This window comes from Gopherus evgoodei, chromosome 4 (genome assembly GCF_007399415.2).
Source record: "Gopherus evgoodei ecotype Sinaloan lineage chromosome 4, rGopEvg1_v1.p, whole genome shotgun sequence".
Lineage (NCBI taxonomy): Eukaryota > Metazoa > Chordata > Testudines > Testudinidae > Gopherus > Gopherus evgoodei.
Genome location: NC_044325.1, coordinates 152,570,614 through 152,582,464, shown reverse-complemented (window position 1 = coordinate 152,582,464; position 11,851 = coordinate 152,570,614). Strand labels below are relative to the sequence as shown.

Sequence of the window (11,851 nt, the reverse complement as noted above, 5' to 3'; positions counted from 1 at the left end):
ATGCTGTCTTCAGGGCTTTGCACATTTATATTTTGCTGTCTTTAAATGCGCATTCATGTTTTGTTACAACACCATGAAATTTATTATTTAAATATCTGAAACCGGGACATTACGAGATTTTTAAAATGCTGTGACCGTGAAATGTACAAAAATGGACCTTGAATTTGGTAGGGCACTAGTTATAACAGCCCCAGACATGTCAAAGAAACAGCCTGGCCTGGGGGTTTCCATGGAGTTTGTAGCCAAGAGATTTGCCTCACTTGGAAATTGGGGTGAACTGCCCCTTTCTGGGGTTTACCCGTGTGGGTTAAAGATCAATCCTCGCACAATGGGAATTTAGTGTGTGCCTGAGAAAGAAACCCATGTGACCCCAGAATGGCTCTTTACTCCCCTCTAATGTCTGGACTGAGTATTGAGGTCCTTTAGCTCAGGCACCAGAAATGGGTGCTTACAGGTGCCAGGGTTCAATCCTGCCAGAGGACAGAGCAGTTGTTGCCTGGGTGTCAAAGCAAGGGCCCTGCTCCCATGAAATTCCACAAAGTTGGGGTACTCTGGAGGTGGATTTACAAAGAGATGTAGGGCTTTGGCTGCTCAACACACACCTAGCCTGCACAAAGGACACCTGCAGGGAGCACTTTAGGAATGATTGCTCATTAGCAGCTCACTGGTTAGAACACTCTCATGGGAAGTAGGAGACCTAGGTTTGAATCTTCCCGATCTGCTGCAATGACCTTAATCCACATCTTCCCAGGGGAATTCCCTAGTCACTGGATTATAGGGTATTCCAGTGCGGGAATCCCTCCTGCTGAAGCCTTTCAGCTTGGTTTAAATAGTTATGGGAACAGGGAGCTCCAACATCCCAGGGGAGTGCTGGGCTGGTGGCTATCATGGGGAGATGGTTCTCTTTGGGTTTTCATGAGACAAGGCTCACCTGGCTGAGGCACCTAACTCCAGGAGAGGGTTCACAGCTGAGAATCCCAAGTGGAGGGAGATGCCTACCTCTGGCCCATCAGCCTGGCACCTAAGTTTCAGACCCATCGGAGTTCAGCACCTAAGTACTTTTGTGCATCTGGCCCCTCACCACTTCCTGCTGTCTAACTTAGGTGGCTCCTCCTCAGTTTGTTGGCTTCTGAGAACCTCTTTTTTAGGTGCCTATTTCTTCCCAGCTCAGGGCTGTGGATTCTACTAAATCCTCTTCGTGATTCTAGTCCTCACCTCCCTGATGCTGGAGCTATCTGGCAGGGAATCATTTGGTTCCCTCACTGTGCTGGGGCTCTGTTCACCCGCAGGACTGTGTCCATTACAAAAGGAAGATCAGCTTTCCTTCCCTGTATCAGGAAGTTCTTGATCCTCCCCCGCCACTGCAAGATGGATTCATAGATTCCAAGGCCAAAAGGGACCATTGTGATCAACTGAAATCACGGGGGTGGGGGGGGGAAACAGGTCAGAGATCTTCCTCGAAATAACTCCTGGTCAAACTAGAGCAGATCTTATTTAAAAAAAATAAATCCAATCTTGGTTTAAAAGTTGGCAGGGTAGAGAATCCATCACAGCCCTTGACTGGTCCAACGGTTAATTACTCTCCCTATTAAAAACTGACCCCGTATTTCCAATCTGAATTGGTCTAGCTTCAACTTCCGGCCTTTGGAACTTCTTGTACCTTCTGCTAGACTGAAGAGCCCACTAACAAATATTTGTTTCCCACTTAGAGATTGTGATCAAGTCCCCCCTTAACCCTCTCTTTGTTAAGCGAAATAGACCGAGCTCCTGGAGTCTCTCACGCTAAGGCAGGTTTTCTAATCCTTTAATCATCCTTGTGGTTCTTCTTTGAACCCTCTCCAATTTATCAACATCCTTCTGGCATTGTGGGCACAAGATGCCAGCTGTGGTCGCTCCTGTGCCGAATACAGAGGAGAAATCACCTCTCCACTCAGAGGCCCCGGCGTCTGTGAGAGCAAGAGCCACCTCAAGCAAATAACAGGGAAAGCGGAATTCCACAGTGCGACGGCAGCATCAGCATAGGGTATAGCACACTCACAGAACACAGATACATCAGTAAGGGTGCGAGTTGGATTGCGAGAGAGAAACAGATGAACCTTCTAGTCCGCTCCAGGAACGGAGAGTTCACTAGTGTAGAGGCTGGGCCTAGCTTAATAGTAAACAGTCACTATTCAAGCCATTTCCCCAGTCACCTGTTGAAGTTGATCTGGCTCCACAAATGATTTGTTACATGTCCCATCTGGCTCCTCAGCAGCACCGTCCCAGGCCCTCGGTGAGCGTAGTGCTAATCCAGGGTCTGACTGCAGATGCTGTTCACATCTCACGGAGATTGTTGTCCCCTCGTTGTGGATGGGGTGGCTGCTGAGGAGAGCCACTGACCGGGAGGCCCGGAGAAACGATGTCCTTCCCTAAGCACAGGGGGAGCTCTCCAACACAAACCACCCCCATGCCTGGCCTTAGCCGGCGGGAGAGTGGAGCTTGGTATCCATGGCCCTCCCAGCCCGCAGTCTCTATGCTGTGGCTGCCAGCGAGGTGGGTTCAGGTCCTTGGACACCCATTTCACCAGAAGCAGGATGGAGCCACCCCGCCACGAGGACAGGGATAGACATGAGTCTGCAAAAGCACAGCTGCTGCGATCCTCCTTTGGGCCACTGGGGGGCGCTGGTGAATGCAGGGCCCCAGCTGAGCACGAGGCAGTCCTAGGGGCAGGTGGGGATGAAGGGAAGAGAAGGAGGTCTCGGATCCATGGTCCAGGGGGAGGGAGAGTCTGGTCATTCACTGGGAACATCTGTGGTGAGTGCCTCCTTGCAGTCTTCATCTGCCTTTTCCTCCTTGCTGGCTTCTGCAGGTGCCTCCCCGTTCCCAGATGCTGGCTCATGGTCCATCATGTCCTTGTAATTACGCTTGAAGAAACCACACTGCCGGGAAAAGGAAAAACCACCACTGATTGACATGGGGACTAGAGAAACTCTCTCTGACCCATGTTGGGGTCGAATTGAAGCTAGAGGGGAAAGGCCCTGTGCCCCATTCTCTGCCCCCCTGAGCCAGCCATCTCCCACGCCCTGGGGTCGGATTGGAGCCAGTGCCCCAGGGTGGGGAAAGGCCCCATGTCCCAGTCTCTCCTCTCTGTGACAGCCAGGTCCCCACTGTGGTTTCAAGTGGACATGGGATTCAATTCCTCCCCTTCGCTGCTGGAGAGTGTTGCCCCCACCCCAGAGGTGGAGGCATCTCAGGATGAGTGCTAAGGAGGTGATGCGGTCCCTCCAGTGTCTGCATGGGGCTCTGGGATCCCATGGGGGAATGTTGCTGGCGAAAGATTAAGCGATTCTCTTGGCAGGGAAAGTCAGTGGCTGCAACGCACCACTTCTGAGTGGCCCAGGGTCCTATTGCCCAGCCAGTCCCTGCCCATCTCACCTTGTACAGGACGACGCTGATCAGGATCAGTAGAAGCAGCCCCCCTACCCCGCTGCCTATGTATACAGGGAGGTAATTCATCACGTGCACCAGCTCTACCTCTGTGGTGACCTGCAGGGGCAGACACGGCATAACATGAAATGCAGACGGGGCTGTAAGGGGAAAACCCCACCTGCCTGAGTTTGCCTCAGTCTGCTTCCTCCCCAGGCAGGGAAAGGGTTAAAGAAGTTGTGCTGACTCATCAGGGAAAGGGTTAAAGGAGTTGTGCTGACTCATTGCTGGAGGCCCCTGTGCTCTGAAATGGGTTTGGCTGATTCCTGAGTGTGCCTGTGTGGAGGGAGGACCCAGCACGCGGGCTGAGCGGCCCTCGGGCAGGAGCCGAGCCCAACAGGACAGTTTGGGCACCGAATCCCAGACACAGGGTGTGGGGAGCAGGGCAGGGAAGTCCCAGCTGCTCCAGGGAGGAAGGGGGGGCGGGGGGGTTCACGGCCAAGATCATTACCTGGGATTGCGTGAATTCGTCGGTGTACTGGCTGAGGTATTTCCTGGTGTTGAAGGTGAACCACAGGGCAGTGCAGAACCGGGACCGGGAGGAGGTCTGGAGGGAGAGTAGGACACAAGGCCTCAGACACTCTGGCCCCCAACCCATTAACTTGGGGGGAGGGGTATGAGGTGGTACATGGGAGGGCGGAGCATGAGATGGGTCGATGCCTTCTCCATAGGGCAGCCTTGCTGGCGCTCTCTGCCTGCCTTGGCACCTCTGGGGGGCATGGAGCCATCACACTTCACCCTGACGCTAACCCTGGGGAGTGCAAAGTCCCCCGGCCAGCGGCCACACTATGGACAGGGTGATAGGAGGTTTGACCTATCAGATCAAGAAGCTGTGGGTTCAAACTCTACAGCAGCTCCCAATGGAGAGCACCCTTATCCAGGGGGGCCCAGAAGAAACCTCAGGCCAGGGTGAGGGGCTCAGTCTCTGTGCTGAGGGGTTTGGGTAGAGCCTTGGGTTCTCTCCCACTCCCCAAGCCAGCCAGTCTCCCCGCCTGGGACTGGAGCAGACCTGGCGCCCCAGAAAGGAGAAAGGACCCATGTCTCATTCTCTGCCCCCCGTGAGCCAACCTGTCCCCCATGCCCTGGGGCTGGCTCAGTGATGGTGCCCCCTAGAGGAGAAAGGCCGTGTATCTTCACACAGAACCCTGACCTCAATTTTGCTGGTAACCGACAACGCCCCGATGATGGTGATGGTGGAGGGGGCATCTATCCGGCCCAGGTTGCACTTGTAGATTTGCTGGTATCTGGGTGAGCAGTGCTAGGAAGAAACACACCAGCACAAGGTGGGAGGGGGTTCTCCGGAGAGCCGACGCGCGGGAACAGGGACACAAAGGGACCCCAGAGGTCAGTGAGGGGTGGGGACCTGGCTCAGGGAGAGGAACGGGGCTGTTGACTCCAATGGGCCTGGCAGGCAGGAACTCGGGCTGGTTTCACACACAATGTCGAGCAGGCTGGGTTAGTGCTGGGACGGGCGACAGCATGAAAACCCAAGAAGCGGGTTGGAGGGGCAACAGGAGGCATTCGCCCCTTTCAGCCAGCGCTGGCCCCGATGCCCCAGCATGGCGCTAGGGGGTGCTGTGCTGCAGGGAACTGGGTGGGGGGCTCAGCAGAGGGTGCTGCCCCCTCACAATCAGAGCTGATCCCAGAGTGGTGCTGTCTGAAGGTCTTTCAAACTCAGCACTAGTGTGAGATCTTGGGCATGAAAGATTCCCTGTCACTTTTCCCCAGGGGTGGGGCTGTGAACCTTGGTGTTCTGGCCACATTACATTCTGCATGCTGCACCGCGCCCTTCCCCAGAGGGGTTGCAGCTCAGTGTCAGGCGAGGGATCTCCGTATAAACAGCCCCCATGCCCTGCCCCAGAGGTGGCTGCATCTCCGCAATGGGCAAGGGATCCCTGTAAAGGACTTTGGGCTGAGACGTGTCCTACACATCACTCAGGATGGAGACACCTACCTTGAGAGTGTGGGAGGGGACGCTGCTGACGTCTGCCTCTTTTGTTTTCCCGTTCATGGCAACAGGATGGCAGGTCACATTGGGGTCCTGGGGGAGCAAGGGAAACCCAGGAGATTCCACCACATGTGACTGTGAGCTTGTGGAACAGCTGATTGTCAGACCCTGCCTGTGTCCTGTATCCTAACCCAGTGTTACAGGGTGCTGGGCTGCCGTGGGTCCTGGCCATGGCCTCTGTCCTGGCGCTATAGGTGCTGTGCTGTGAGGGGTCCCGGCCATGGCCCATCTCCTGCCCTGGCACTAGGGGTGCTGTGCTGTGGGGAGCCCCCAGCTATGTCCCATCTCCTGCTCTGGCACTGGGGTGCTGGGGGGGGCCCCAGCTGTGTCCCACCTCCTGTCCTGCCACTGTTGTGCTGTGGGGGGCCCCCAGCTCTGTCCCACCTCCCAAACTGGCACTGGGGTGCTGTGCCGGGGGGCTCCCGGCTGTATCCCATCTCCTGCCCTGGCACTAGGGGTGCTGTGCTGTGGGGAGCCCCCAGCTGTGTCCCATCTCCTGCTCTGGCACTGGGGTGCTGGGGGGGGCCCCATCTGTGTCCCACCTCCCGCGCTGGCACTGGGATGCTGTGGGGGGCCCCAGCTGTGTCCCACCTCCTGCCCTGGCACTGTGGTGCTGTGGGGGGCCCCCAGCTCTGTCTCACCTCCCAAACTGGCACTGGGGTGCTGTGCCGGGGGGCTCCCGGCTGTGTCCCACCTCCTGCCGTGGCACTGGGGTACTGTGCTGGGGGGCCCCCGGCTGTGTCCCACCTCCTGCCCTGGCACTGGGGTGCTGTGGGGGCCCCCAACTGTATCCTGTCTCCTGTGCTAGCACTGGGGTGCTGTGGGGGGCCCTGACTGTGTCCCGTCTCCTGCACTGGCACTGAGGTGCTGTGGGGGGGCCCCCGGCTGTGTCCCACCTCCCGCCCTGACACTGGGGTGCTGTGCTGTGGGAGGCACCCGGCTGTGTCCCACCTCCCACGCTGGCACAGGTGGTGCTGTGCGACCTCCCCTGGGCCTGGTCTCTGCTCCCACAGACTCTACTCACCGTCTTCACTTCCTGCCGCTCCCAGGCTAGCCCGGCCGGGAACTTCTGCGGCACCATCACAAATGCCGTCACCTCTGGCTGTTGGAAACTCCCTGGCAGCAGGTTCTCCACCTGCCAAAGAGAGGAGCTGAGAGCAATGGGGACAAGGGTGCAGATCAGGCCTTTATGGCTGGGCCATGACTTGGGCCACAGGGGATGTGGGGCTTTGGGGCGGGGAGTCAAGTCTGGCATCGGGGGCGGTAATGCGGGAGACTGGGGAGTGCGACATGGGAGGCGGGCGACGCAGGAGGAGGGGAATGGAGCTGTGGAGAGAGGGCTGTGGCAGTCTGGGGGCAGTGGCACGGGGCTGGAGGGGAGGACACCCCCTGTCAGATCCTAGCCTTTCCCCCTGGCCAGCATGGCACCCCTCCCCCACACATCTTGCCCAGCCACGCCCAACCCCTCACCTGGTACACGTGCTGCACGGGCTTGATCTCTGGGTTCGGGGAGCTGAAGCTGATGTACTGGGTGGACCCGTCCGCTCTGTGATGGGGAGGGACATTGGTGAGAAGAGACGGCGGAGCTGGCACCGACCCACAGGTCAGGGGCGCAGAGATGGGACGAGGGAGCTTAAGGCATGAGGACCCAGGACTCCTGGGTTCAAGCCCCAGCTCTGGGAGGGGAGGGGGGATGGTGTCTTACCCCTTGGTGATGATGTTTATGGGGTATAGGACTGGGATCCTATGAGAGTCTTGGTTATCCACAAGGGTCCTGTTCATGTCATTGTCACTGGGAGGGAGAGACAGATGGACAAGAAGGAAACACGTTACAGCCACCCCCAGTCCCGAATGAGTGCTGGGCTCCCTGCCTCATATGCCAGCTACATCCTCCTGGCAGGCACCAATATTTTTAGCACCTTAAACCGCAGACATCCCGAAGTGCTTTACAGGTTCCAGCCCTTGCTCAGCGCTGAGCTGCGGCCGCGTGGGGGCTGTTTATACAGGGATCCCTCGCCTGGCACTGAGCTGTGGACGCCTCTGGGGTAGGGTGCAAGGACACAGCCCAGCTTGCTTCGGGTGGTACAGCTGAGGAACAACGATGCTCCCGGTGACACAGGACATGCCCCCCACCCCCCCAACCTCTCAGTGTCCAAGCAAGGGAGGCTGTCGCCCGTGCAGCTGGGGGGGCGCTGTGGCTCACACAGCCAAGATCCACAGGGATGGCCCCAGTAGCAGCTCAGTCCCTGTTATTAAGAGGCTGGTCCAGAGCTCTGCTCCCACCTGCTGGCCATGACGTCCAGCTCCAGATAGTCCCCCCAGGAACTGTTGGTGAGAATGTCAAACAGCAGCTGGATCAGAACCTGCCCGGGGAAAGAGAGAATAGAGTCAGCACTGATTGCCAGGGGAGAGCGCCCCCTACTGACCACCGCCCCTTCCCCGCTTGCCGCAGCATAGCGCCCCCTGCTGAGCCCCCTGCCTGCTTCCTGCAGCACAGTGCCCCCTGCTGAGGCCCCCGCCTCCCCACAGCACAGCGCCCCCTGCTGAGCCCCTCGCCTTCTCCCTGCAGTGCAGCGCCCCCTACTGACCACCGTCCCTTCCCCCGCTCCCCACAGCACAGCGCCCCCTGCAGAACCCCCTGCCCGCTCCCTGCAGCACAGCGCTCCCTGCTGAGCCCCCGCCCACCTGCTGCAGCACAGTGCCCTCTACTGACCATCACCCCTTCCCCCGCTCCCTGCAGCACAGCACCCCCTGCTGAGCCCCCCACCTGCTCCCTGCAGCACAGCACCCACTGCTGAGCCCCCCACCTGCTCCCTGCAGCACAGCACCCACTGCCGAGTTCCCCGCCTCCCCACAGCACAGTGCCCCCTGCTGAGCGCTCCCTGCAGCACAACAACCCGTGCTGAGCCTCCCACCCACCCCCTGCAGCACAGCGCCCCCAGCTGACCATCACCCTTTCCCCCGCTCCCTGCAGCACAGTGCCCCTTGCTGAGTGCCCCCCTCCCTGCAGCACAGCGCTCCCTAACACCCTTATGGGCCATGGGGTGGGGCAGCACTGACTTACCCGGCTGTTCCCCCAGTAGATCGGGTGGCTGACGTTACAGGACAGGTTCCTGGAGTTAGTGTCTGGAGTCTCCAGGCCATTGCAGCTCACCCTGGCCTGGACACTGGACTGTCAGGGGGAAACACCAATGAGAAGTAAGAGGTGGGGGAGGGCCCCAATCCTGCCCAGCGCTGCTTGCGAGACCAGTCAGCAAACAAGACTCCCCTGAGACAGCCAGTCCCCGAACACCCTGGGGCCGGTTGGAGTCAGTATCTCTAGATGTGATAGGCACCATGGCCCATTCCCTGCCTGCATGAGCCAGCTGCCCCCTGCCTTGGGGCCCAACCAGCGAGGTGCCCCTTAAAGGGGAAAGCCCCCGAGTCCTTTTCCCCTTCGCATGAGGCAACCAGGCCTCCCTGAGATTGGTCCAGATTAAAGCTGTCCCAGGTGTCACCAACGCAGAGGTGTCTGCCTAAGTCTGCTGAGAGCCTGAGCCCCATTACCTCCAGCACCGAGGCCTTGCGGAAGGACAGTCCTGGCAGTTGGGGCAGGTGGACAGCTGTGTGGTAAGCATCTTCCCCGCGATTGATGAGCTCCAGCACCACTTCCAGCCTGGTGGAGGGCGACACCAACAGCTGCTGCGACCTACAGGAAGAAGGCAGGGGTGAGAGACTCAGTTAGCAGCAACTCCCCGCACTGGGCACCAAATAATGTGAGGGGAAGAGGATTGCAAAGGACCCAGGTGTCCGGGCAATGGGCGGTACATGGGAGCAGAGCCCCCTCCCCCCATCCCATGACTGGATTTGCTGCCCCTTCCCCAAATCCGTGAGCAGGATGAGAGGGGAGCAGGGCAGGTGGCAGTGGGAGAGGAGACACTGGGGTGGGTGGGGACAGCTGGGGAGGAGGAGGACCTAGTCGGTGGAGCCACAACCGAGGGCAGCTCTCAGTCCCTCCACAGTAACTAAAGGGTTAACAGAGGCAGGGGGTGATGGGGGAAGTATTAAGGGAAAGCTCTGATACTGGGGCATTGGGGTCATCAATGACTGCAGGGGAAGTGTGCACCCTGCAAAGGCCCCTGCCCGCTCCCCGCAGCACAGCGCCCTCCCGCAGCATGGTGCCCCCCACTGAGACCCCCGCCCACTCCCCACAGCACAGTGCCCCCTGCCGAGCCCCCACGCCCGCTCTTTGCAGCATGGCGCCCCCCGTCGAGCCCCCCCCAGCCCTCTGCAGCACGGCATCCCCCGCTGAGCCCCCTGCCCACTTCCTGCAGTCCGGCGCCCCCCGCTGAGACCCGTTGCCCGCTCCCCACAGCACGGCACCCCCTGCTGAGCCCCGTGCCCACTCCCGGAAGCACGGAGCCCCCCACCGAGTCCCCCTGCCTGCTCCCCACAGCACAGTGCCCCCCTCTGAGTCCCCCTGCCCACTCCTCACAGCATGGTGCCCCCTGCTGAGCCCCCTGCTCACTCCCCACAGCACGGTGCCCCCCGCCTTACGTATTCTGGTGGAAGCGGATTTGCAGGTTGGCACTGCACACCCCATCCTCCCCACAGTTCTTCTCAAAGGGGATCTGCAACAGAGACCAGAGCCCGAAAGTTAACACCGGATCAGCTGGCCTGGGCTGGCTTCCTCCCAGATCAGCCCAAGCCCAGCCAGCCCCACAGAGCTGAGTGATGCCAATCTGGGCTCCCCTCACCTCTGTCATTGACGAGTTGTGCAAGGGGTTCAGTACCAGATGTGGGGGCCTGCTGGAGCCATTGTCTTCATGGAGGGCAAAGTGCAGCGAGACCTTGATTGCAGTGACGAAATCCTCAATGCAGTTCTGAAGGGAGAGTGATCTCTGTGTAAACACTCCACCCCAGAGGCTGCTGCAGCTCAGCGCCAGGCAAGGGATCCCTGTATAACCAGTCCCTGCACCCCACCCCAGAGGTGGCCATATTGCGGCACTGGGCAAGGGCTCCCTTGTATAAACAGCCACTGTGATTCGCTCCCAAGGCAGCTGAGCTATTATTCCAATGGATTAGCCAGTTCCTGGGCCATGGAGTGGGACCTTACTGATATCTGGATCATCTCTGCTATGCAGGGCTCCCCCTCCGAGATCGCCATGGTCCCAGACATGTTCCTCTGCCTGTTCCCGAACACCCCTCGGCTCCTCATGCGATTGGCATCAATCTCCAGCCAGTAGGTGAGGTTGGCAGAGAGAGGCTCTGGCGGGACAGAAGGGAGGAAATGCATAAAGGTTGGAGCACGGGCGAGTGAGGAAGAGCTGGGAGCCAGGACTCCTGGGCTCCAGCTCCCGCTCTGGGACAGGAGTGAGACCTAACGGGTTCGAGGAAGCAGTTCAGCCCGTCTCTGACCTTGGTAGCGCATGGTGGCTCGGCTGACACTGAAGCAGATGGTGAGGTTACTCTGAACACCCTGCCGGGAGGAAACACTCCCTGAACACTCCACCTGCTTTACCGGGATTTCCTCTGGCGAGAACGACATCTTGGGGACCACCGTCAGGATGGGCTGGGATCTGGGGAAACAATGGACAGTATCAACCAGCACCCCCTAGAGGAGAAAGGTCTGGTGGCCCATTCCCCAACCCCTGATCCAGCCAATCCCCCTGCCCTCAGGCCGGACGGACCCCGCAGCCCCTAGAGGGGAAAGGCCCATGTCCCACTCTCTAGGAAGAGAACCCAGGAGTCTGGTAAACAGCTTCACCTCAGCATGATCACCTCTCCTAGAGCCCCAACGCTGAGATCTGGTAGCCCGTCCCCACCGAGGTCGATCTGTCCATGAATGGATTGGCCAAAGTATTTCACACCAGGAGAGATTGTTGTGCCCTCAATTCTCTGGGGAACATGGAGCGGGGGAAAATTACGACAGCATAAGAGTGTGAATGCTGGACTCCTGCAGCACAAAGCCCCTGTAATGCCAGGAGATGGTACATGGCCAGGACTCCCCATGGCACAGCACTCCCTAGAACCAGGCTGGGATATGGGACATGACTGGGACCCCTCCCTCCCATGTCACAGTGCCCCCTGGTTCCAGGCTGGGAGGCGGGACATGACTGGGACCCCTCCCTCCCATGTCACAGTGCCCCCTGGTGCCAGGCTGGGAGACGGGACATGACTGGGACCTCCCCTATGGCACAGCGCCCCATAACTCCCAACCAGAAGACATGGCACAGCTGGGAACTCCCATAGCACAGCACCCCCTACTGCCAGGCTGGTAGATGGAATATGGCTGGGACCCCCATGACATAGCGCCCTGTAGTGCCATGGTGGGAGACAGGGCATGGCCAGTACCCCCTGTGGCACAGCGACCTCTAGTATCAGGCTGGAACATGGGGC

The 11,851-nt window shown here is 59.1% G+C and overlaps 1 protein-coding gene across 2 annotated transcripts in view; it reads right to left on the bottom strand.

The window, feature by feature from the left end:
* Positions 1-1,788: 1,788 nt before the first annotated feature.
* The window catches only part of LOC115651389 (integrin alpha-L-like), a 32,793-nt gene continuing 22,730 nt past the window's right edge, over positions 1,789-11,851 (bottom strand). Inside the window, exons 15-30 of one of the 2 annotated variants that reach the window (XM_030562316.1) lie at positions 11,220-11,350; positions 10,871-11,031; positions 10,569-10,720; positions 10,210-10,335; positions 10,010-10,083; positions 9,020-9,161; positions 8,538-8,645; positions 7,757-7,836; positions 7,179-7,265; positions 6,944-7,019; positions 6,498-6,608; positions 5,420-5,506; positions 4,616-4,723; positions 3,917-4,012; positions 3,415-3,525; positions 1,789-2,921 (exon numbers count right to left, since the gene is read on the bottom strand). In XM_030562316.1, the coding sequence (XP_030418176.1) occupies positions 2,772-2,921; positions 3,415-3,525; positions 3,917-4,012; positions 4,616-4,723; positions 5,420-5,506; positions 6,498-6,608; positions 6,944-7,019; positions 7,179-7,265; positions 7,757-7,836; positions 8,538-8,645; positions 9,020-9,161; positions 10,010-10,083; positions 10,210-10,335; positions 10,569-10,720; positions 10,871-11,031; positions 11,220-11,350 (1,800 nt within the window). In that variant the 3' untranslated portion in view covers positions 1,789-2,771. The remainder of the gene's footprint in view (positions 2,922-3,414; positions 3,526-3,916; positions 4,013-4,615; positions 4,724-5,419; positions 5,507-6,497; positions 6,609-6,943; positions 7,020-7,178; positions 7,266-7,756; positions 7,837-8,537; positions 8,646-9,019; positions 9,162-10,009; positions 10,084-10,209; positions 10,336-10,568; positions 10,721-10,870; positions 11,032-11,219; positions 11,351-11,851) is intronic. The other variant, XM_030562317.1, reaches the window with a different exon arrangement.